Here is a 26,303-nt window from a genome sequence, read left to right as displayed (position 1 = left end):
AAACTCCTTATAATTGATATCCACTGGGAAAGTAAAAATCACTTTTCTCCACTTAAGTGACAAGTACCCTCCAAGGTAGGCCTCAAGATCAGGAGTAGGTTACCAATACAAAATGAATTCCATGCCTTTTTTAAAATGTGCTATTTTGTTTATAGTTTTGTTTCTGTTTTGTTTTATTTTCTTGGTTCTTTTCTTTTAGGGTGAAGATGAAAATAGAACACTTGATTGGGTAGGGAAGTGGAATGGATCTGAGAGGACTTGGGGATGAAGAGAAAATATGATAAAATAGATTGTAGGAAAAAAATTTAACAAAAAAATTTGGAACTAGGAAAAGCATGAGCTCACAATGTGATGGCAGTGGTCCCATTCTCTGTGACAAGGACCATGCCCATTGCCTGTGTATTAATTACTGTGAAGGCTGAGAGCTGGAGACTGCTCAGCCTCTGAAGCTACTTACATGCCTGACATATGTGGGTTGCTTCCAAGCATTTCCAAGCTCAGGAACTCTGAGCCCTAGTCTGGCAGAGCTCTGAATTGCCCCAGCTTCCTCCCTCCCCTGAGGGAGTTTGCTGAAGAGGGTCTAAGAGTTCTGGAAGCAGCAGGAAGAATGCCTGCTTCCCTTGGTCCTCCATGTCCAAGCACAACTCAGTCTCTGCTGATACATACTCCCTAATGCATTTGGAGGAGAGCATTGAACATGGACATCTGCTATCACTAGGAATATAAACTCAGAGGCCTCTAGAGTAACTAGGAACCTGCTGGGCCCAGAAAATGCTCCAGCACTGACTCCCGATAAGCATACAGAAGTCTCTCAACAAATGCAGCTCTGAAGCTGACTACTGCTTGCACCCATCAGCCTAGCCCAGCTCCACACAGCATCAGCTATTGCACTGGGTAAGGAACATCTACAAGCTCCACCTACCAGCCGCTGTCCCCAGAACTGTGGGGTACAAAAACAGAAAGCCATCTTTAGCCTCCTCCAATCTTGTCCAGTCTCAGCTATTAAAGAGGAACATTTCTCTCATGATGTTATTTATATAAACAAATTAGTACATTGAACAAATTATATAAAGAGCTAAATGCAAGCGCCTCTTTAAATTAATAGCAGAATGAGCGGTGCTGAGTCTGTTGGCGTAACTAAAGAGGCATGTGAGCCTTGCTGTGGGCACCTGAATCAACTAGAGTACAGTGACTACTCAAGAAACTCAGAAATAAAGAGGGAAATCCTTGACAATGAATGACTGTGAAGACCACCTCAGTGTCGCCTTAGTGTCTGCACATTCGCCAAGAAAATGATGCAGGTTTATATGTACCTTAGGTCACACATCAGGATCACACTTGACCCAATTATTTCTTATAATACAAGTACTATTATACCTAGATGTTTCACAGAAGAAATAAAAGTTCTGAGTTACAAGTTGCTTTTATATCTCTATTTTCAACTTTTCAATGTTACCATAGAAAGCTCACAAAAACTTAAATATTAACAAGTTAAACCATGTTAAAAAAAAAAAGAAATGATACAAAATGTCTCAAAGCTTGAAATCTGTTTTCCTAAGTTCACACATGGAACTTCACATTTTTACGATAAAATAGCACCATACTTTTTGGTATGATATGCTCTCAGCCGTGTGAACATCTTCCTGATTCTTCAGTACTTTCTGCGTGTCCATATTGAGGACCTGGAGCTGCTGGATCAGGTCTGCCTGCTGTGCTGTATGGGCGCTGTTCTGCTTGTACAGATTCTGCAGCTCCTGCAATTCTTTCCTGTGCAAAGCAAGCAGTAAATAGAGAAGCACGAATACAGATCACCTCAGTTAAATAATTGTGTTCATCTAAGAGTATAGATTGGCTTCCTACTTTCATCTGTTATTTTTTTACTGCAGGCAAACTTATTAATAAATGAGATAATATATAAAGTACTTAATATTTATCACATACATCTAGAAAGTATCGACAGAACTACCATGGCTTTCAAAGGCAAATACTTATCAATTTAATTTTATAGCTTGATAGAAATAAAAATTCTGGATATACTGTCATAGAACCACCTTCTTATCGAAATAAAGTTAAAATTTCAGTTCTGTGAACTCATAAGCAGTGGTCCTTACTATAGTCATCAGATACTTTTAAATGTAGGGTAAGTTAAGCTTTCATTTTACATAATGAAAAACTTTAAGTAGAGTGAAAAGATAAAATACACTAAATGTCTAGTAAAGTTTTCAAACCACCACATGACTCTGGAGATGATCTGTAAGACAGTGAGGTACCACAGTCAGTAGGAAAAACACAAAGGGATCCAGGCCTCGCAAAGACCCAGGTGAACACTGGTCAAGTGGGAAGAGAGATGACCTAGTGGAGGAGCTCTGGTGCTTAGGGCCCAGGAGAGCAGTACCTCTGGGGTACAGACTTACAGATCCCTGTGGGAGGAAATCTTGTATAACATGAACTATATACAAACTAGAAATTGTTTGGATATTCTATTTTGACAGAAAGAATAATTATAGAGACATTTGTACAGAGCCATATTGGGGCAGTCCTGCACATGGTCAGAGTTTGACTTTGGTCAAGGTTAACTTCTCCCAGATAGCCAGGATCCTGCTCCACCTAGGGCCGAGTGCTCGAAGTAAAGGTTAAGTTCATTGTTCCTCCAGGTCTAGGAATTCCTGAATTAAGCAGGTGACCCACCCAGCTGCCGGAGCAGTCAAGACGAGGACCTCCAAGAGAAGCTAGACAACTTCCACCGGAACTCAGCCTTGAGTCTGGGGGAAAGGGTTTGCCCAAACTGTTAAAAGGTCTGGCGCCATTAAAGTTTCTGGCTTTGATCAGTGAATATTGTCTTAGCCATACTTCTTTTCGCCCCTCTTCCCTATTTATCCCTCAGCTTCTATTCCAGAAACCCACTTCGTAATAGCTGCAGGCAGCTATGGAACCCAACAGACATTATTTCAGGCTCCACCATTTAGTTGGTTAAAAACCTGTCATATATAGAGACATATATCAACAAAAGTACATTTTATTTTATATATTATGTAGAGTGCATTTAAAGTGGTATTTCCTTATGTATAGCTTCAAAAATATGAAAAATTAAAATAAAGAAAAATGTAAATAGCTATTCAAGACTGATGAAAATTAATACAGAGAAAATTAGTTCTGCTCTTTAGACATTTAAGGCAAGAATCTTCTCAACTGTATTTATAAACACTTCACCCACACAAATACATGTGCAAAATCTATCTTCTACTGCTTTTCCGTAGTCATAGACTACTGAAAAAAAAAGACAGATAAACAGTAGAAATCCATTTAGACCACACGCTATTCTCTTACTAAATGAGAAATTTAACAAAGGAGATAGCAATAGTATGCCCACTGTGTACAATGAGAGCCCAGTGGCCAAGAGATTATGTCAATAAATGCTGCATGTAGAAAGGATATTAGGAAGTTAAACTATAACAGGCACAAGATAAAAACAAAAATTATTTCTCTTCCAGTATTCAGATACATCATCTATCTCTTAATAAGAGAACAAGAATTCATATACACAAAATCATTTACATTGATATTCAAAATATATGTATCATTAGTCATAACAAACACAGTTAGACAATCTAGAGAAGGGAGAGCCTCATATTACTGAGACACTTGAGAATTAAATGTCAATGTGAAGAGGAGTGTGTTTTTGTTCTACTTGTTCTACTTCTTACACTACCTTACAACCATGCTTTTAGTAAGCATGATCTCTCTGTCTCTCTGTTTCTGCCTCTCTCTCATACACACACATTCTCTCTCTCTCTCTCTCTCTCTCTCTCTCTCTCTCTCTCTCTCTCTATCTCTGTCTCCCTCCCTCCCTCTCTCTTCCTCCTTCCCTCCTTCTCCTCCTGTCTCTCTTTCTCTGACTAAATGAAAATCAAAAATTAAAAATAAGAAAAATTCATCTGGGCCACTGAGAAGGCATGAATTTGACCTGTCTTTATAAGAAAACAAAGAAAGGAAAATAAACAGGAATTATTAAAAGTCTGTGCATCTGTGTGCAGTCTGTGTGTGAACTGTCCCTCATGTGCTCCCTAGCTGTGGTTCCTAGCTGTTGGCGCTGTCTCCTGAGGTCACTGACTTTCTAGATACAGGGCCTGGATGCAGACATAGATCACTGAGGGTATGGGATTGACAGGCTGTACTCCAGGATCGGATGCAGAATGGAATTCTCTCTGCTTCCTAGTCAGCAATAGACATGTGAGCAAGTTACCTCATACTGCAGCCACATGGACAAGAACCTCTTGTTCTGAAAAGCCAGCATACCTCCCCCCTGGAAACCCTGTATGAAAAACTGTCCTTCCCTCGGCTGCTTTTGCCGTGCATCTTACTCTCTTTAAGAAAGAGAAAAGAAAAGTAAATAATTCCAGTTTTTTTAAATTAAGAAAAATTCACTGTGCATATTCAGAAGAAACAGAGTCCTGATCTCTGAGTGTTGGGGAGCCCCAGCTTCCCTAACTAGTGCCACTTTAGTAAACACTATTTTGGATTTCCACTACGCAAATATATTTGCCTATGAAAGACATACTGCTTTCATTTGAAAGAATTAACAATATACATATACGCAAGTGCTCATGCTGAATGACTAATGATATTCTAATAACATTCAAAACTGAATGTACTTGCCTGACCAATGTAATATCCATATCTTTTTGGAGAAGTTCAGTCTGTTTGTTGTTCAGCTGTAGTGACACGGCATTATATTTACTCTGTGCTGATTCAATTTCTTTCTTTGCTTCAATCAAATTTTCTTCAAGGACCTGAAGTTAGAGTACTTCTATTATAACATAATAAACATGAGGTATAAACAAAAGTATATGATATTTATTTTATAAGATGCAGGGGAAATGTTCTACCAAAACTATATTTAGGTTTTTCACAATAATTAAATATTAACATATTTAAATATCAACCCTTAAAATAGTTTCAAACTAAAAAAAGGAAAAGACCAATTTTTAGAGAATTTTAGATGAAAAATGTTTACAAAATTTATACTAGTTATAAAACTTTTTGTCAGAAATTTAGAAAAACTTCATTGTATAAAAATCAAGAACTTGAAACAAACTGTAAAAGCTACAAAAAGTTTATTATTAAAGATAAAGTCAATCATACAATAAAATTATTATTAAATTAAAAACAGCAGAATTGCTTAAATATTAAGGATAAATAGTAGTTCTCTCCATCTTTGCTTCTTATTTTAAATGTACAAACACAAGCAGCACTACTAAGAAAACGAAACCATCTTCTGATATTTAACACCATCTTCTGATATTCAATTATCCTCTGGTTCTCTTGATGGGGTTAAACTTTTAACTGACATTCTTCAAAACTCATCTTTTGCCCCTAATAATTTTCTATGTCTTTTATTTTAAAAACTATCTTTAAATTGTATATATTTTAAATATAAAAATTAATTTAAATAGTATTGTGAATAAGCAAATGTTTAAGCAGAGTATGCCTATATTAACACGATGCATCCATAACTGGTAAACAGGCTTTAGGTTAAGCACTAGAAATTTCCATTTATTCACCTACAAAAAAAAAAGAACAGATGCATTTATATAATAAGAGATAAAAATAAAGACAATGTCAGGAAGGCAAAAGGAGAAGAGAGAGTGGGGCTCCTTTTCCATGTGGGAGAAAGTCAATGAAGGGCCTGACAATGACCTGAGTGAACAGGAATTCATCTCTGAATCCTGCTTACTCTTTGGAGGAAGCTAGATACCTAACTACAAGGAGGAGATTAATACAAAATGCAAGGGTGTAGAAATGGTAAATCTGAAAGGTTTGTAACAGATAAAACAAAATCACAAAAGAAAAAAAAAAGGTAAAAAGGTTTGATCTCTAGCCTAGAGACCAGGTAAATTGTTTAAGTGCTTAGGTAGCATCCAGACAAAGTTGCCAATCTCAAGATTCAACTTGACCAATGTTGAGTATGACAGAGTTTCATAAATTGAATAAAGGAGCATTTTCAAACTGGAGGCCTTGGAACCTCAAAATTGTGTAAAAGAGGCAAATGAACATTAGAGTGAAATAGGTAAAAGAAAAACATTCCTACCCAAAAATCTCTAGAAAACCTAAAGCCCGAGGGAGAATAAAGGGCTGGGGATGCTGCCCAGAATTATAGAACATGCTTGCTTAGTATGTTTGAGGCCCTAGGTTTTTATTGAAAATAGAAGTAAACTACCCTAAATATCTTATCTTTATAATAAGAAATTGGTGCTTATCTCCTCCTTCATTAGAGAAGCTTCTCTGTGCATTAGACATAGATCAACACAGATCCTCACAACTGGTCAAGTCCCAGAGAGTAAAAACCTGTAGATTGTTAAGCTCTAAGTGGGGCATCTATGCTAGTCCCTATGCCCAAAGGCTCAGAATCATTGGAGAGTAGGAAGTAGCAGAGCCAAAAGTGGAGTGTGCCTGCAATGAAATGTTATCTTCTCAATAGTAAAGGCCACTGTTCATGATTGTGACAAGCATAAGGGCTGCATAAAATCAGGCCAGCCAAAATCTCAGCATGGCTATTCAAGGACTTCCTGAAGTCCTACCTCTCGATAAGAAGCTATTGGCAACTGAAGATCTGTGGGAGGAAGGAGAATCATAATTCTTCAGGAATGCAGTCCCTGAGAGCTACCATGCTGTGGTAGGTGGTCCCACATGCAAGCACATACAGGCAGCAGTAGAAGGACTCCATGGAGTCAAAATACAAAACCAACAAATGACAGAACACATGAAGTGAGAACAGAAAAATCATAGTGGCTTGGGGAGGAATTGGAGAGGAGAAGATAGAGGGTAGATTTGAACAAAACATTATATGAACCTGTGCATATAATAATTCTCAATAAAGTTACTTTTTTAAAGGAAAGAAAAGCTGACATGTGCAGAAAATTAAATTTAATGCTTGCAAGAAGATTAACTTCAGGATTGGTCTGAGCAACCTCAAGAGCACCTATCTCAGAAAATAAGGCTGACCATGAACCTGATTTGGACCTTTTACCCAGCATGCTCAGAGACTTGAGTTCCATTCCCATCACTGGAGGAAAGAGAGGATCAACAAAGTGAACACTTTGACAAACACACTATTCTAGAAAAGCTGAAATAATAGATTCAGTAAGAAACAACTTTGAAATAGATAAAATAACCAAGAACTGTAATATTAATGTGAAAAAAGATATAGTTGATGCTAGGAATAGAAATAGAGAGGACACTTGTAAGGCTAATGGATCCAGCAAAACAGATAACTGAAGAACTTCAGCATCTAATGTGGAATATATTTGAAGAGAGAAGTGACAAGTATCTGTCCATAAGTTATCATAGGGTAGTGAGACAAGTAAGTATTGCATAGCAATTTCCCTCAGAAGAAAACTGCCCTTATGGAAGGAACACTGTAAGACTGGGGCTGCTTTAAGGGGAGATAAAAACAACAACATGTTATAATGGAAGGTGAATTAGTCCATCCTGAAGGGAAGCTCATTATATTATGGAGGTAACTAGTGCAATAGCACCAAGAAGTTCCTGAAGCTCACTAGGTTCACTAGACTCCTCTCTCTCTCAAGAAAATAATGTATACAGACTGCTGAGAGACCCTTCCAGCTGAGATGCCTAGAAGAGACGCTTCATCCCACCAGGGACACTTGCTCAACAACATCCACTACTGATATATTCATAATAGAAATTGAAAACAACCTAGAAGCCCCTCAACATCTGTGATGAATGTATAAAGAAAATGAGGTACATTTATACAATGGAATTATTACTCAGCCATTAAAAAAATGAAATCATGAAATCTGGAGGTAAACGGATGAAACTAGAAAAAGAATTGTCCTGAGTGAACCCAGAACATAAAAAGTGGTTTTCATTTATATGTGTATACTAGATGTTGAGTCTTGGATAAGTGAGCTACAATCTATGCAACCACAAAGGTTAGGCATGGATTAAGGGACTAGATAGAACAGACAGATCTCCCTAAGAAAGGGAACTAGAATAGATAGTAATGGATGGAAAGAGGTAAAGATGAGGCTGGAACTGGAGGACTAAGCAGAGAGGTGAGGGAGGAGGGACACAAGGGAGAAAGTACAGGAAGAGACAGCTAAAGTTAGGGGCCATTTGAGAATCAATATAGAAGCCTGATAAAGTAGAAGCTTCCTAAAATACATATATGAAGGTACTCGAAATGAAACTGTCAAATAATGGGGAAGACAGAGCTCCAGCTACATATCTTTTGTCATCAAAAGAAGTTTCTAGTAACAGAGGAACAGGTTGCATCTAATTTGGGTTGTTGGCTAAAAGGGTCTCACGGGAGGCCCCCAAACAACCCAGGCTGCTGCCAAAGGCTCTATAGCTTGCTCTCTAAAAACTGACAAACATTTCTCTTGTCACATTTTTTCTCAAGCCCACTTATTCCTATGTGGCAAAGCTGAATTTTTATTGCTTATGCATTCTACATATCGCCAATGATATACAGTTCATAAAAGCCAGGTTTCACATGGGTATTTTTCAGTTATTTTGGTTGCAGACATATGCTCAGGAAATTCTTTCACTCTTAACTTTTACAATGTCAACTCAAACAGAAAGCTAATGATACACTTGTGCACTGAACATGTTTAAACACCCAGTAATTATCTCTTAAGAATATAATCCTCTAAAGAATTAGGAAGGATCTAACGAAGACAGCAGCAGCCAGTATTCTGGAATTTCCTTAACTAATTTAAATCGTAGACAAGGACAAACATTTTACTTGACTAAAACTCCATTGGCTATAGTTGCTATTTGAGCTGTTCAGGTCAAAGGGTGTCATCATGGGAGCAGCTTCCCAGAACTACAGGCAACTGATGAATGCTGAGAACAGAAGAAAAGTCTCCCCCAGGAAAGAGCACACCAACTGGTTATCAAATATATCAAATGGTCAGATGCCAAGAAAACATGTACTCAAGTATGAGAAAGCTGTTTATTTAGGAATATGCAGGTATATGTGTACACATATTTGCATGTAACAATTAATGAAAAAAGACATGAATTTAAATGAAAACAGGGAAGAGTACACAGGAGGACTTGGAAGAAGACTAGAAGTGAGGAATGCTGTAATTACAATATTTACAATTTTTACAGCCTATCAACTCAGGTTGGCATGAACACTAACAGACATAGCAACAGTGAGATTAAGAAAAGAAAGAGGAAAGAAGAATACAGCAGAAACACCACCTGAGTTGGTCACCTGCCCAAGCCCAAACTCTGAAAAGCAACACCTGGGGACTTACTCATACCAATCTAGTCAAACCACCACAAAATAAATGGTCAGTAAAACCAGGGAGCCCTGGGATGGAAGCAGGAAGGAATGCCATCTGAAAAACACTATACTTTACACATTTCAGTTAAACAACAACAGATTGGTAAGCCCTGCAAATAAGCATCCAAGGGTCATCCACATAAGGGAGAAGGGATGGAAACAGCTGTAAAATGGTGAAGTAGGCACACAACAAATTTAAAAGAACCCTAAAACATAAAACCATAATCAAGTAAGTACAGAAAAAGTATGATTATAAAAGTAGTATCAAGACTGATCAATGATTCATCCAGCTTGAGACCCATGCCATAAGAAAGAGAGCTCCCATCTCTCCCTCCCAAGCCCCCTCACACACCCAAACCCAAAACTTCCAAGAGGGCGAAAGACCAGAAGCTGGAGAGCCCAGAAACCGGAGAGCCCAGAAACCCATGCTAGAACCAGAAATTGAAAAAAGCTCAATGAAACATGTCTAATGATATTCTGCTATACTCGTAGATTGGCATCTAGCACAATTGTCACCAGAAAATCTTCACCCAGCCATTGATGGAAACAAATTCTGTGCCCAGAGTCAACATTAAGCTGAACTTGTGGAATCCTACAAAAGAGAGAAAGAAGGATTGTAATAGCCAGAGGGGTCAAGGTCAGCACAAGAAAACCCACAGAATCAACTAACCTGGGCCTAAAAGGACTCATAGAGGCTGAATGGCCAACAAGAGAGGCTGCATGGACCTTAAGCAAATATGTTAGAGTTGAGTAGCTGGTCTTCTTGTGGGAATCCTAACAGAGAAAGCAGGAGTTGTCTCTGACTCTGCTGCCTGCCTGTGAGACCCTTTCCCCCTACTTGATTGCTTTGTGTAGCATTCATTTGATTTTCAGGTTGTCTGTTATTTTATTGCATTTGGATCTTACATAGCTTCTTAGGTCTTTTTCTTTTAATTTCGTGGCTTAGCAAACTTACTATAAATAAAGTTTTGTTGAAACATGAAAATAAGCAAATGAATACAAGCGCCATCTAAAAATAAAATAGTTAAAATATGTAGGTCAAAATCTGAAGTTAGAAAAGTACAATAAATTTGGATAAATTCAATAGAAGAGTTTAGCCTTAGATATTAGCTGACAAGAATAAAGACAACTGTCTTGAAGATTAAGATTAAAGAAAAAAATATCAGCCTTAGAAAAGTAATGGATAGAGACTACCAAAAATGAGAAAAAAATGTTTGGAGAAATAATGGGTAAAAACTGTACAACCATCAAAAAGGGTCTCTAAATGCCACAGATCTATATACATGTCACAGTAAAACTGCTGAACACCAAAGACAGGGAGAATGCAAAAAAATGAGGCATCATTTAGAATTACCTACACATGATTAACAAGTGACTTCTCCTTGTAAATAACAAAGGATAAATACACTAGGATAATATGTTAAATGTACTTAAAGAGAAACTCATGTCAAACCCAGTATCCTATATTTAATAAATCTACCATCTGAAAATGAAGGAATGAATGACATCAATCAAAAGACAAAGGAGATTCAAACACTCTTTCTCCTTTAGAAATGCAAAAAGGTAAGTAGAAGGTTCCAGAGTATAACTGAACTCTGAAAACTATGCAGACTAAAGCCGAAAGGCAGTGGAGATGGAAGCAGTGAATCAATGCATTTACCACGGTTTTTGTATTTGATCTTCTACACATTCACCCAAGCAACAGGTTATCTAAGGTTAGGAACTACTAAAACAGTAGCTAAAAGTAACAGTGGCAGTCTTAAAGTTGTAATAGGTGCTATTTACAACAAAAGGTCCTGTTTCTGGTTCATTAGGGTGTAAAACAGGACTTACTCAATATCTACTGCAAACTACCCATGTTACCTTGGCTAGAAACACCCAAGGAAGTGATGCAAGGCAGCTTTCCCTAATTGTAATTCAAAGCAAAACCAGGAAAGGTGTGAAATATTACTTACAAAAGCCAACAATATGAAATAACAATCACTGAATCTAGAAAGAAAGGGTTACAAATCTAAACATGCAATAGAACACCCAAGGAGTAGGAGCAAAAGCTAAGTATTTGGGATACTGGGCAACTTTAAACACATCTACACAGGAGAATTTAGGAATCATCCAACACTCTCAAAGCACACTAGCTGCTCAGAAGAGTCCCTGACCCATTGTTCCTCTAGCTGACCTTTGAACATGGCACTAGTGTGATGAAATAGGAAAAGCAGGAAAAGAAGGCCTGAGCATAGAGTTAACCCACAGACTCAGGAGCCGGTTTGGGATGTGATTGGGTGTTTGTTTGAATTGTTAGTTCTAATTCTTAGCATTCAAGAAGAGCCCTGTTATTACAGTCTCCCACCCTGCTTTGTTCTTCTGCGGGGTTTGTTTGTTTGTTTGTTTGTTTGTTTGTTTGTTCGTTTGGACAAAATTCCATTCTGTACTCCAAGCTGGTCTGCTACTTACCATGAAGTAAACTGCCTCACCCTCTTTATGCTGGAACCACAGGTTAGACCACTACATTCATACAACTGAACTTGAGTTAAATGAGAGATTTCAGTGGCAATACGTACCAAGGAATATGACCTTTATAGACTGAATGCTAAAATAAGAAAATAAAGTGACTATTTCAAAAATTAACAAAGAACAAACCCCCAAGCAGGGGAAGAAACTTATTTCAGGTGCTACCAGTTACCATAGCAAATGCTTGACTTTCAGCAACAAAGCATAAGAAGACACAAAAAGAGCAAGAGAGTCTGACCCTGTCAAAAGAAACAGGATGCTGAGACATCACACCTGGGGAATTTCACATGCAACACTACCAGGCAGTAAGATTAAAACAAGTATCAAAAAGATCGCCAAGAGCAAAGGGAAAATATAGACAAAAAAAAATGGTATCTTGCATATATAAAGCAAAATACTATGAATAAAAAGAAGGTATTAAAAAGAATCAAACAGAAATTCGAGTGCATATGTGTGTGCATGTGTATGTGCGTGCATGAGTGCATGCGTGCGTGCATGTGTGTGTGTGTGTGTGTGTGTGTGTATGTGTGTGTACTGAACTGAAAATTTTACCAAGAGGTTAAGAACAACCTGAGCAGGTGCTCATGGCTAACATCTCATCTAAGCAACAATAATGGAGTTTATATAAGTCACCTATGTGCTTCATGAATGAGGAAATATCTTCTGAACTACACACTCACCTCTACCATGTGAATATTGCAAATATTTTAATTGAATCTAGCTGATAAAAATTAAACTAATCAAATAAATAGTACAGATACATAAGAAACATTAAAAAATCAAGACAACATAATTTTTCCCAAATTTATTACCACAATGGCACCAACTGAGAGTGAATTAAATAAAATCCCAAAGAATTGATAAAAGTATGGCAAAAAGAGAAGAGAGGAGAGGAGGGGAGGGGAGGGGAGGGGAGGGGAGGGGAGGGGGAGGAGATGGAGGGGAGGGGAGGGGAGGGGGAGGGGATGGGGGAGGGGAGGGGATGGGAGGGGAAGGGAAGGGAGGGGGAGGGGATGGGAGAGGAGGGGAGGGGAAGGGAGGGGGAGGGGAGGGGAGGGGAGGGGGACGGGAGGGGGGGAGGGGGGAGAGGAGGGGAAGGGAGGGGAGGGGAAGGGGAGGGGGAGGGAAGGGGAAGGGAGGGGGAGGGGGGGAGGGAAGGGGGAGGGGAGGGGAAGGGAGGGGAAGGGAGGGGAGGGGGAGGGGAGGGGGGAGGGAAGGGGGAGGGGAGGGGGGAGGGGAAGGGAGGGGAGGGGGAGGGGAGGGGAGGGAAGGGGGGAGGGGAAGGGAGAGGAGGGGGAGGGGAGGGGGAGGGAAGGAGAGGGGAGGGGGAGGGGGGAGGGGAGGGGAAGGGGAGGAGAGGGGAGGGGGGGAGAGGAGAGGAGAGGAGAGGGAGGGAAGGAGAGGGGAGGGGGGAGGGGGGAGGGGAGGGGAAGGGGAGGGGAGGGGAGGGGGGAGAGGAGAGGAGAGGAGAGGGAAAAGGAGAAAGAGGACAGGAGGGGAGGGGAGAGGAGAGAGGGGAGGAGAGGGGAGGGAAGGGGAAGGTCCCTCACAAAAAGGGACCTAGCATGTCAGCACTCCAGACCACCCAACAATCAGCTGAAAGAGTCAGATGCAGATATTTGCACCCAACCAATCGACAGAAGCAGCTGAATGCTATCTGCTGTTGAATTAGGGAAGGCTGAATGAGGCCCCCCACCAAACAGCATATACCAGCTGATATGAGACTCCTAGCACACGTGCAGTAGAGGACTGGTGGGCCTATTCATTCAGAGATGATGCACCTAGCCCTCAAAAGACCGTATGCCTCAGGGAGTTTAGAGGTCAGGTGTATGTGGGGGGTAGGGACATCCACGGGAAGACAGGGGGAGGGAGGGGAGAGGGGAGGAGGTATGGGATATGGAACAGTCGGAGGAGAGTGGACAGGAGTTGGCAGGGTGTGGAATAAAATATGAAGTCTATAAAAATTACAAAAAAAAATTCTCGCAAAACAAAAGTGTGAGATGAAAGCCAAAAATAAAAAGAAAATTAAAAAAGGAGATGGCAATGTATATAGAGGGGACATTCAATATTACAAAGAGACAAGATTAGAAAAAGAACTCAGCATAGTATAATTAAAACTTTAAATAGAATACATATAGAAACATAATAAAACCATATTAAAAGCAGAAAGGCAAAAAAATCAAGTCTCATATAAAGGCAGGCTCCTCAGAATAACAGCAACTTATTGGAATAAACTTTACAAGACAGAAAGTTCTGGAGAGATAGATGTCAGGTGCTGAAAGATAACTGTTAACCCAGAGTACTATATAGCTAAGAACATTATCTTTCATAAGTAAAATGAAAACTTCCTTTAAAACATTTCATTACATTGAATACTAAAAGAAATAGACAGATTTCTAAATGTGTATATCATAACAACTTAAACTGAGATGAGACAATTTAATCAGATCTATAAAAAATGGTAATTAAAAATCTCCCAACTAAAAACAAAAAAGCCCAGGCACACAAGGATTCTATAGTAAATTTTATCAGAAATTCAAACAAATATTGAACCATCCCTGCATCCCTGGGATGAAGCCTACTTGATCATGGTGGATGATCATTTTGATGTGTTCTTGGATTCTGTGGGCAAGAATTTTATTGAGTATTTTTGCATTGCTATTCATAAGGGATATTGGCTTGAAATTCTCTTTCTTTGTTGGATCTTTGTGTGGTTTTGGTATCAGCGTAATTGTGGCTTCATAGAACGAGTTGGGTAGTGTTCCTTCTGTTTGTATTTGGTGGAATAGTTTGAAGAGTATTGGTGTTAAGTCTTTGAAGGTCTGATAGAATTCTGCACTAAAATCATCTGGTCCTGTGCTTTTTTTATTTTGGTTGGAAGGCTTTCTATGACCCCTTCTATTTCTTTAGGGGTTATGGGTCTGTTTAGATGATCTATTTGATCCTGATTTAATTTTGTTATTTGGTATCTATCTAAGAAATTGTCCAGTTCCTCCAGATTCTCCAGTTGTGTTGAGTACAGGCTTTTGTAGTAGGATCTGATAAGCTTTTTAATTTTCTCAGCTTCTGTTGTTATAGCTCCCTTTTCATTTCTAATTTTGTTAATTTGGATACTGTCTCTGTGCCCTTTGGTTAGTCTGGCTAAGGGTTTATCTATCTTGTTGATTTTTTCAAAGAAAAACAATACCAAAACAATACTTCTCAAAAATATTTCATAAAATAGAAAAAGAAGGAATACCAACAGATCCTTTCTATAAAGCTACTATTTATTCTGATACCAAAAGCAGATAAAAATAAAAAATATTACACAGAAATATCCCAAAAGAGCTTAGAAATAAAACTGATGAATAAAATATTTCAAACAAAATTCAGAACACATCAAAAAAGATCATTCACCTTGATCAGGTTGGGTTTATTGTAGAGAGGCAGGAACATTTCAAAATACATAAATCAATAAAGGTTATTAATTACATAATTTAATACAAGACAAAATCATAGAGTCTCTCATCCAACATCCACTCACAGTAAAGGCCTGAACAAACATGTAATAGAAACATATCTCAACAGATAAACACTGAACAAACATGCAATAGAAACATCTCTCAACTGATAAACACTGTATATGACAAAGCAACAGCCAATATTATGTTAAATGGAGAAACACGCAAAGCATTTTCATTAAAATGAGGAACAAAACAAGTCTTTATACTCATTTTATAACTCCTGACCTTCAGAAGTATTCTACATGAAATAATTTCTATATGAAAGCAGAGTTTTTATAAGACATTGGCAACTGATGTTTTTAAATTCAAATTAAATTGGCATGTTAGGATGGTAAATGCAATTCTTATACAACCAAAAGAAACTATCAATAGGCATATAAACATATACAAAATGAAACAAAATGCACATTGTACAATAAAAAATAACTAAATACATGGGAAGAAAATAATAAATGATAGAGGTAATGAGGGACAGACAGATTGCCATACATTCACAATACAGGTAGTGAGGAGCAGACTGAAAGACATTTGTAAAAGGTATAAGAAAATTGCAAACTTGAAGTAAATGAATTAAACTCCCCACTCAAAAGAAATGCATGGAAAGGAAGGATAAATAAAATATTACATTATTATATTATATTAATTATATTATATTATCTATACAAGATTCACTTTGGATCCAAAGATGAGAGTAGGAAACAAAAGGAAGAGTGTACTGTGCAAACAGATCTAAAGAGCTGAGGTGGACAGGGTTTGGTGAGGGATACACACTATAAGAAAACTGAGAAGGCCCTGGAGACAAACAATCAACAAGACTGAAAATATATGCATGGTGTATGTTTCATCTTTCTTCTCCCCTTTAATGAAACCTGGCTTTTTTTTTTTTTTTTGTAGAAACAGAAAGACTGATTCTAAAATTCATGTGCAAATAGAAAACACTGAGTATAGCCAACTTTGGGGAAAAATAACACATCAAATATTTAAAATTAGCTACAAGTTTCCAGTAATCAAAGTACTATGGCTACTAGAGACTAGATAATCAAAGGAACGGAGCTGGGTTTCAGAAATAAACTCATATTTATGTTAAATAGTATTTAACAAGGATGCCAAGATATTTAGTGGTATTTGGTAGGTTAAAGGCAATATATTTTTCTTTTGTAGGCCTTGGTTTTGAGGCTTTTTATTATTTTTGTAATAATGGGGAACTAAAAGGTTTGAGTGAAAAAAGTTGAACCTGTATCCCACACCAAATTAAAGTTATCAGTAAGATAAAACATGACTAATTTCTCTCTTATACAGAATCTAGAGGTAGGGTGTGTGTGTGTGTGTGTGTGTGTGTGTGTGTGTGTGTGTGTGTGTGTGTATGTACAGAGAAAATATTTGTTTTGGGGAAATCAGGGTACCAGCCAGATGGAGTAGATAAGATACTGAAGTGACGGGGCAAATAAAAGCCAAGTCAGCATAAATTAAAAGAACTCTACATACATAATATACTAAGCTATGAAAATGTCAGCAGATAGGATCCAGTCTTATGATCTTTGATTATAAATTGGTTTCTTATACCATCCAAAAATTGAGCAACAATAATAATTAAAGTAGACAAGTGTCAAAAAACTTAGAAACTCCTTTGTGTTTAAAGACCATCATTATCTTATAGCAGTGTGTGTGGACAAACCCAGCCGTTAGAGAAGCTAACAGATCTATACAAACTCAGCAGCACAAAATCAAACTGAACAATAGGGCAAGATCATTTGTGTGTTGTTATTCTACTTACTATAAAAAACAAAAAACAAGGATGTAAAGATTGGTCCAAAAATCTCAACAAAATAGTGTCAAATTGTTTATCTTGTGAGGGACTTATATCCACTACATTTGCATAGACAATTCTACAAAGGTATGAAAATGATAGTAACACATGAAAAGATGCTCACATCATTATCATAATGCAAACTAAAATCAGAACTGAGCATATAGTTCAGTGGTAGAACATTTACTTATCATGCACAGGGCTCTAGGTTCAATCCCCATTATTACAAAAAAAAAAGGCGCAAAAAAGCACCCATATAATGATACCATCTCACAACAGTCACCAAGTTAACTATAGTCAAAAAAAGCAGACAATATTTTAAACAAAAACATTTAGAAATTTGAAAAAAAAGGACACATAGCTATTTAGAACAGAATTAGGAAATTTACTCAAAAGCAGTTATCACAGAACCTAAAAATCTCGTTATAATTGGGCCGAAGACAAATAAAAATAAATATTCACATAGGACAGAAAATTAGTATCTTTTCCATACCGAGGGTTTGTGACAGAGACCCATGCACAAATTAGCAAGAGCAAAACAAAAGCATCTAGAAGATTATATAATGTTATATTCCACATTTATGCCAGGTAGAATAACAATTCTCTCAAAATTAAATTTTAAATTAAATGTGGTACCATTTGTTTCTTAATGTGATTTACTAACAAAATTGTTCTTAGTATTATATCCTAGTGAAGGAATACATAAAGGCTTCATTGTTTTGACTTACCAAAAAATAAAGAAATAGACTTTATTATTTAAATTACAAAACTGCAGTGCCTCAAATCACAAATATAACTATCTATAAACAAACCCATCCATACAAAGAATTCTGAAAATCGAAAAAGGATCTCAAATAAACAAACTATTAAATCTGATGAGGTATTTTTAAACCAAGAATATTAAGGAAGGAAATAAGACACAGATTCTTATCAATTTACAAAGTTTTAAAATCCAATTCATTATATTCAAGGGATTAAAATGAAAAAAGTTGTCCAACAAAAAGCAAAGCAAACCAGAGAATTGATCATTTAAATGACACAAAAATTTCAAACAATAACTAAATAATCAAGTAATTATTATTGAACACGAGGCAGCATCACTTAACCTCTTAAAACTATCAAATTATTAAAGGTTAAACTTTACAAGAAAATAATAAAAATTAAAGCAAACATGGCAAGATTCAATTATCCCGATGGCTCACTGGTTCACTAAGTCATTGAGCTGTATCAAATATGTGCAATTAATAGATTCACACTCCAATTTAATCCCTCTCCCCTCAGGAATACTCACACATAGGTCTGCACACTTATCAAAACGTGCAAATATGAACATACACACAAATACTCATACAAGATACATGCAATGGCTACATGCATGCATGCCCTGAGGCATTCTTTCCTCATGCACGCACAGAGACTTTCATACTCACTAGCCTTATTTGTTTCTGCCCCTTTCAATAAAATACATGATAAAAGAAATTTAAATTTTAATGGGAAAATAAATGAACAAAAATCTCAAGACAAAGAAAATATGACAAAAATGTTGTATTCTTAAATGGTGCTCAAAATGGATTTGAGGATAGAATAAGGAATATTACAAATAGTTTTATCTTCTATAAAACTTTACTCTTCCCCTAAATACAAAGAAAACCTTATCAAAGATCCATACATATTTTTAACTGTTTTGTGGAGGGTTTTTTTTTATGTTGATTTTAAAAGAAGTAGAAAAGTCTCTAAAATGTATTGCAACAAATTTTAGCCCCATTTTAAAAGTAAGCCTTAATTTTAAAAACCCAAACCAATAGTCCTAAGTATATTTTTCAAAACATACTTTATTTCAAAAGCAATAGCCTTTATTTTTTAATGATTACATTTTAGGATAACTATTTGAAGTCAGTTTCCTGCTTTGCAACATCAATATTTAAAAAGCTATGGGTCTTAAGTGAAAGAATATAAATTAATGCTGGTCCCTACTGGTGGATCTGAATAGATAACTTCTTGTTTAGGGAAAGCCAAACATGAAGCTTCCTGTGAGAAGCCGGCCGAAACAGCCGTGGCCTCAGGCCCGCCCTGTACCTTCACTTCTGCATCCACACTGTGTTTTTCCTTTCTCCAGTGTGCTTCCTGGTTCCTCAGTTTCTCCAGGTCATTTAGCAGGTCAGTGCAGCGTGTACGTAATCTCTCATTTTCCTCCTCCAGGTTTTTTATAAGCAATCTGTTTTGCTCTTCTTTACTCTGTAGACACTCCTTGGCGTCCTGTAGAACAGTACCACAAGGGCCGATAAACACGAAATAAAAAAGGTGAGAACTAATCAGCAAATGTAAACTGCAGTTTCACCCTCGCAGCAGCTTCTTCCATCTTTGATGGCCAAGGTCACCTGTGTACTTTATCTGCCCTCTTTTCATGCAGGTGCATGGGTCATATTTTTCCACTGGATGACAGCTTTGATGAGTACACATTTGCAAAGAGCCCATTAATTGATCAAGCTGCCTTTGATGCTGTCCCCAGCTATTTTTGAGACCCACACAGACACATCCTCCCAGACCTGGGTTTTATCAATTAATAATGCCAGTCCCCTCAGAATCTAATTACAAGAAGCCACATATTCACACTCCTACTTTCTTAGCTCCATTTCCATCATTAACTATTTATCTGTAAGTTATAAAGCTCTGAGTCTTAGCTTTAAAGCATCTTTATCTGAGTTTTCGCATGTGAGAACACTGGTACAGCAAGGCCTAAGGCAATTTTCTGGCAAGCTTGTCACTTTCTGTGTCACAGGGGCTAGCAAAGCTTCAAGGGGGACTTCAAAGACCAGGTACTGTGAAGCCATGCACAAGTCCACATACCTTAATTTCTTGGCTTTTATCTTTAAATTTCTTCTGGAAATCACTCAATTCTTTCCTCAATAAAGCATTTTCTTCATCAACCAGCGTCTTCAGTCTTACAAGGTCATGTATTTCCTGTTTTAGTACAGTTTCAGCCTACGGAAAAGATTTAAACTGATTGTAAGCTGGCATGTCTAAGAAAAAACAGCTTATTTCATAAGCTTAACATCTTAGTTGTCAATGGTAGGACCAAGCAGCTTCTGTAATCCGGTCCAGCACCACAGTGCTCAGTTCCAGCACCACATCCATCAACTTCCCCTGAAATGCGCCAGAATGGCACCTAGTTATTAGGTTAAATAATAAATTTATTAAAAACTTAATACTAAATACGAAATACATACTGAAAACAAACATTTAAGTGTACAGAAAGAAAAAACATTCGAAAATTTTATCTAAAAATCTAATAAAAACATATATAGTTAGAGTAAGATATAATTATTCTAAGTAATATTTAGAAAACAGCTCTAGGAAAGTAACAGTGGTTTTGTGAATGGAGAAATCATTTTAAAAATCTGGGCAAGGTTGGGTACCAAAGTATTTTGTTCTGCAGACTGAATACTAAGATTATAGTAATTTTAGTTAAGTAGTACTCACACTAGCTACATGTTAACTCTACTCCTAATTGGTAAAAAGAAGATGACACTTCAATTCTTAGCCTCTGTTCATAACTTTTCACTCAGACACTACCTCTTTTCTCCTTTAACTCTGCCTCTCTGTGACACTGTATAAGACAGCATCAACCTTTACCCTGTCCTGGTAACCAATTTCAGCTCTGTAACATTCTGGAACACTTCTGCTAGACTGTCTGCTGCCACGTCAAACCTGCACTCAGTAGCCAAAACCCATACCCTGCTTCTATGCCCTTCCTGGCTTTCTCTGATCTCTGTACCATCTCCATTCTTTCCATTAGCTCAAGCACTTGCCCTCTGGCCTCATACTTATTTGAAGCCTACAAGATAGACTCAGTGTCAGCATTTGTCTGCAACCAAGAAGCAGACATGACAACAAGAACAACAAATACTGAGATTTTGTTATTGATGTTCAGATATCTGTTATTCAGTGGGTGTCTTAGGCAGAGTATCACTCTGCAGACCTAGTTGGCATGGAACTTTCTACCCCTAGGAAAGGGTGAGCTCAAGTTCATGGCCATCATCCTTCCTCAGTCTTCCAGTAGCAGAGATTATAGGACTATGCCACTGTATCTGGCTTTTTGTTGTTGTTTAGAATAAACACTTCAATGGAACGAACCTTTATTTTACTTCTGTATAACACAGATGCTCAGACCCATGAATATCTATTTATCTCATATTTCAGTTGCAGTCTATATAGCAATCCAAATAAATTCTGCAACATCACCATCATCTTTGACTTCCCTACAGGTCCCTCATCTTCTAACCTCCACAACCCTGCCAGAGGGAACAGCTATACTGAAAAGACATATTTCATTTGTTTTGTTTTCTTTTTGCTTTATAGTTTAAAGAAATAAAGATATTTATTGAATGTTATATAGTCTGCCTTATTTGTAACATTATTTATATCATCATATTAAACATATTCTGTGTCTTGCTATTCTTGCTCAATATTTTCTCCCAAATCATCCATGTAGATGGATGTAGTTGTAATGTAATTACTCTAGTGGAAAACATGGCTCCATTATGAACACACGATGATATATCCACTTTGTCTCACTATATGGGTCAGCTTTAATGGAAAGATGAACACAGACAATGCAGTTATAACACGCTTAATCATGTCTCCAGATACACATGACTGAATACTACTTTTTAGGTAATAGAGTTCTGTGTGACTATCCTCAAAGCTCAGGAACTACCAGTTTGGAGTTGTCAGCTGAGCCTGCTTGTGCCAGGACTGTCCCAGCTGGGCTTGCTGACTGCCCCGCCCGCCTTCCCCAGGGAGCTTTGGAGAAGATCATGAGGCCTTCCTCTTATGCACAACATTGCCTTTATTGCACATGGCCTCAGGAAGGAGCTAGAGTATATAGGTCAGGAAAAACTAGGAGAGAGGAATTCATGTATCCATAAAAAAAAATACTATGTCTGCTAGGTAAAAGCTTTGCAGGTAGTTTTCTGGGGGAGGAATATGCACATCCCTGTAATTATCCACTCACCAATGTCTATAAGGAAGCCCAAAGGACTCTGTGGCTCCCTAGAATAAACTTTGTTGGGTAGAACCCTACCTTAATTTATCACTGGAACTTTAGAAGGTGGATTGAACATTGCTTATAGCTCCCCCAGAAAGGATTTTAGCAACAAATGTACAACCTAAGACTAGTTCATTAGATCAACTTAGTCATCAAACCAAGTTTTCAGGAGGGAGAAATGAAACAAAATAGAAATTATCAAAAACAATATGCACAAATTCGTAGCAGAAAAATCAATATTCACAGGACTATAAATTAAATATCTTAAGAAATAAAAATATCTATAGGCCTATACTTCAAATGAAATAATAGAATTAAGAGTATCCATCATCTATTCTGGAACAGGCTCAAAATCTAAAAAGGGATGCATACCAAGATTTCTCTTGGCAGAGAGCAAAACATTACCAAGGACTGACAACATAAAGGACATGAGGGACAAGCGCATCTGAGAGAAACTTCCTATTTAAAGTTTGTCTTTTGTATGAGTTAGTATGATGCAAAACAGACAGAAGTGTATAGAATTTATAAATAAAAACACAAAGGTTGGTTGGTCATTGGCGAGCCCAAACTATCATATGCTGATAAGAAGCTGGAAGTGTGATATTCTTCTGCATAATAAGCAATGCTACGCAAAGATAAATTTCTTACAGAAGTTTGATAAACTCTAAAACTTTTGTAATTCTGAAAAATTAAAAATATTTTTCCAATAAAAAATCTAATTTAAATAAAAAAGTACATGTAGATGCAGCTACAATAAATTTTACAATTTAGCTTTATGTAAGTTTTGCAGCAACTCTTTCTAGAAACAGTAAATTTCTAATAGTCTGACATGAGTTAATACTAAAATAGCAAACAGAACTCAGAGGAATCATAAAGCATAAAGGGCAACAAGACAAAGTATGTCTGAAACAAATAATTTATTATGGACAAGCCAAGAAATTAATAATTTAAGTCATGGTCAGAGAAGCCTATAGAGTAAGTATGGATTAGGAACAGCATACAGTCTAAAACAGCTAATTTACTATTAACTATGAACCACTTCCAAAATGAAAATAAGAGCTTTAATAACATACAGAAGGTGATGAAATCACTACAGCTAACACAGTGATAAAGACCAGAGCAGGAGGGGTAAGGAAACTAAACACAACTGAAAACCAACATTCGTTTCTGCACTTCCTAGAAAGAGACACAGTGCTATGAAGCAACCAACACCTGGTTTCCAGAAGTCATGTTGTTTCCTATAATAAAGAAGAGAGTCTTACAACATAATTCACTTCATAATTTGCAGTGGCATAGCTACAGTCAGCCAGTGGATTCTTTTGTTTGTTTGGGGAGTTTTCCTTCTTTTGTCATTATTTCTCAGCCAACTGAGTTTTGTGGAAATTTTTTTCTACATTTACTTTTCTTGGGCATGGGTTAATTTGGATGCTGATTTCCGGAAGCCTGTGTAGACACTAATGTAGCCCACATCCCCGCTGACAATTCCTGCTGTCTTTGAGGCAGGCAGCCATGGTCTGACAATAGGGTGTTAGATGTGTGAAAGATGGACAGAGACACACCTATCACTTCTGCAACTGAAGCAGCACACTGTCCCTAATGCAGCATCTGCTCTTGGACAACCGTGACTTTTTCAGCTGCCACAGACTCTGTGTCTCCCATCACTACTTCAGCAATCTGCATATTTGCTGCTACTGTCATGGCCGCCTCCCCCATAACAATCCATTCAACCCTATCAGCTGAAACTTCTAGAGCTGGTATGTCTGATATCAACAGCTTCATTCCTGACTTTCTAGAATTTTCTACAACCTACCACTCATCATTCAAGTGCTGATGTCTCCAAATGGCATGAGCAGACTAGTGTCCAGTAAACAAACAAACAAAACTGGTGCTACATGCAAATAAGCAATCAAGATGTGTGTAAAAATTCTTCAGTTCACAGAAAGATTTGGCCTTGACTAGACTGCCCTTTTATCTGCATAAGGTTAAAGCCTCATGTCCTCACAGAGTTAGTTAGTGAAGACTCTGCCCTATATACTAGCTCCCCATGCTGGAAAATCAACCCAAATACTTTATCCTTCCATCAAGAAAGGAGCAGTGCCCTTAGCTAAACTAGTAGCATTTAGAGATGGTAATACTGATGGGTGACAGCACAGATGGCAACTAAATAAATGAGTGCTTCCAACACTGAGAGCTGAGTGCTCTCAACACCAAGAGCTGAGTGCTACCAATGCTGAGAATTGAGTGTTCCCAACACTGAGAGCTGAGTGCTCTCAACACCAAGAGCTGAGTGCTACCAATGCTGAGAATTGAGTGTTCCCAACACTGAGAGCTGAGTGCTACCAATGCTGAGAATTGAGTGTTCCCAACACTGAGAGCTGAGTGCTCTCAAGACCAAGAGCTGAGTGCTACCAATGCTGAGAATTGAGTGTTCCCAACACTGAGAGCTGAATGCTCCCAACACTAAAGGGAGCTACACTTTTGAGTTTTATAATTTTTCCTCTGAATTGAGCTAAGTGAACATTCCATTCACTGGCAACCATCTTACCAAAACAAATTTTATGGCAGTCTTTATTATCAATTATATACGTGAAAACATTAGATTTTACTTCTGTGAACATTATTTATAAAAGCTAAAAATACAGAGCCTAACATTCTATCAATTTGACTAGACATACAGTAAAGACTTGAACTCAATGAAATGTCATTCTAATTGCCACTATATTTCACAAACTATAAATCCTGAAGGGAACGATACTTAATATTATTTAATGCAACAACAAAAATTCAACAGAGGGACTTCCTAATTCTAATCAAGCATAGAAGAATTTCTAAAGCTCTATTTCCATCCACACAAGAGAAAAAGCATAAACGAAATGAAAATTCACAATTCTTAGATTCATCAGAGAACTGAGGTCTCTAGACAAATCAATTATTTTTCCAAAATGAGGAGACAGAAGAAATACAGATAACATTGATTTCTGAGAGTAGAAGACCATAGCAAGAGCGCCACAGGAGCCAGTAGGAGGCAGAAGAGTCTTACCTGTCTAAAGTAATTACTGAAGACTGTTGGAATGTTTGAGATTCCAAAGCTCCAGGAGGGCTTGATATGGATGGGGAGAAGGGACACATACTTTCATGCATTTTCCCTAATGCCAGAAGTAGACTATAGAATAGTTCATTCTGATGCCAGTAAAGAAGGGAAACATACCAAGTTTTAAAAAATACATAAAAAAGGCATGTGTCACAAAAAAGAAAAAATAAATCATAAAATATTCTTTTCTATTCAAATTCAAGAAACTGAACTCATAGAATTCACACATCCTAGGCCATAACAGAGTAGGCCAATGAATTGTCTGTAGTAAATATAAGTGAGAAACATAAGGTCATTTATGAAAGCAAATGTAGTTTTAACAATATATGTTAATCCCAATTATCAACTTGACTGGGTGGAGAAGTGCCTAGGAAGTGAGTCAGCAGACTCCCAAGCTATGTCCATAAGGTCACTTCAAGGGAGGGGAGCAGGTCCAGATTCTGGAGGTGGGTGGAATGGTTCCAGATTCTGCAAATGGAATCAAAGAGGACAAACTAAAAGGAGTCAGCACTGTCATTCTCTCTCACCCTCCTGGTCACCACAAGGTGATCTGTGTGTCCTAAACATCCTCCTAAATGGGCCAAAATTTGCAAAACTGAACCAAGGTGAATATTTCTGCCCTTAAGATGTTCTAGTCAAGTATTTGTTAGAGTAAAAACAAAGCTTAGAGAAAATAGGTTGTAGGAGTTGACTCATTTCTATGGCCATGTGGCAGAACTGTTTGGAACTAGTATGTGGGAGAATTGTGCAAAGTATAGAGATGTGAGCTATGAGATTTACATACTGCCTGCTACACTGAGAAGACAGACTAGAGATATAGACACTTGCTCTCCTCTATGCCTGTTTGCCTTGTGGGACTGAGCAACTGCTAGTTCCTTGGACTTTTATCCCCAGCTGCTGCTGAACATTGTTAGGGAAACTTCACAGGACAGAAGACCTTTCCTCATAGAAACAGGGACAGAGGGATGGGATAGGTGGTTTTTGGGGAAACCCGGAAAGGGATAACATTTGAAATGTAAATAATGCATTGA

General features: G+C 37.6%; 1 protein-coding gene across 3 annotated transcripts in view; it reads right to left on the bottom strand.

The window, feature by feature from the left end:
- Positions 1 to 26,303, bottom strand: part of Cntln (centlein) — a 271,988-nt gene that overhangs the window by 174,594 nt on the left and 71,091 nt on the right. For all 3 annotated transcript variants that reach the window (XR_007977034.1, XM_052176700.1, XM_052176701.1), the window contains exons 4-7: positions 19,982 to 20,116; positions 19,211 to 19,390; positions 4,657 to 4,790; positions 1,605 to 1,767 (exon numbers count right to left, since the gene is read on the bottom strand). Coding sequence is in view for 2 of the 3 variants with exons in the window: in XM_052176700.1 (XP_052032660.1) it covers positions 1,605 to 1,767; positions 4,657 to 4,790; positions 19,211 to 19,390; positions 19,982 to 20,116 (612 nt within the window). In the remaining variant the exon portion in view is untranslated. The remainder of the gene's footprint in view (positions 1 to 1,604; positions 1,768 to 4,656; positions 4,791 to 19,210; positions 19,391 to 19,981; positions 20,117 to 26,303) is intronic.

Source organism: Apodemus sylvaticus, chromosome 3, assembly GCF_947179515.1.
Source record: "Apodemus sylvaticus chromosome 3, mApoSyl1.1, whole genome shotgun sequence".
Lineage (NCBI taxonomy): Eukaryota > Metazoa > Chordata > Mammalia > Rodentia > Muridae > Apodemus > Apodemus sylvaticus.
Note: the sequence above shows the minus strand (reverse complement) of the source record. Positions and strands in the feature narration are given on the sequence as shown.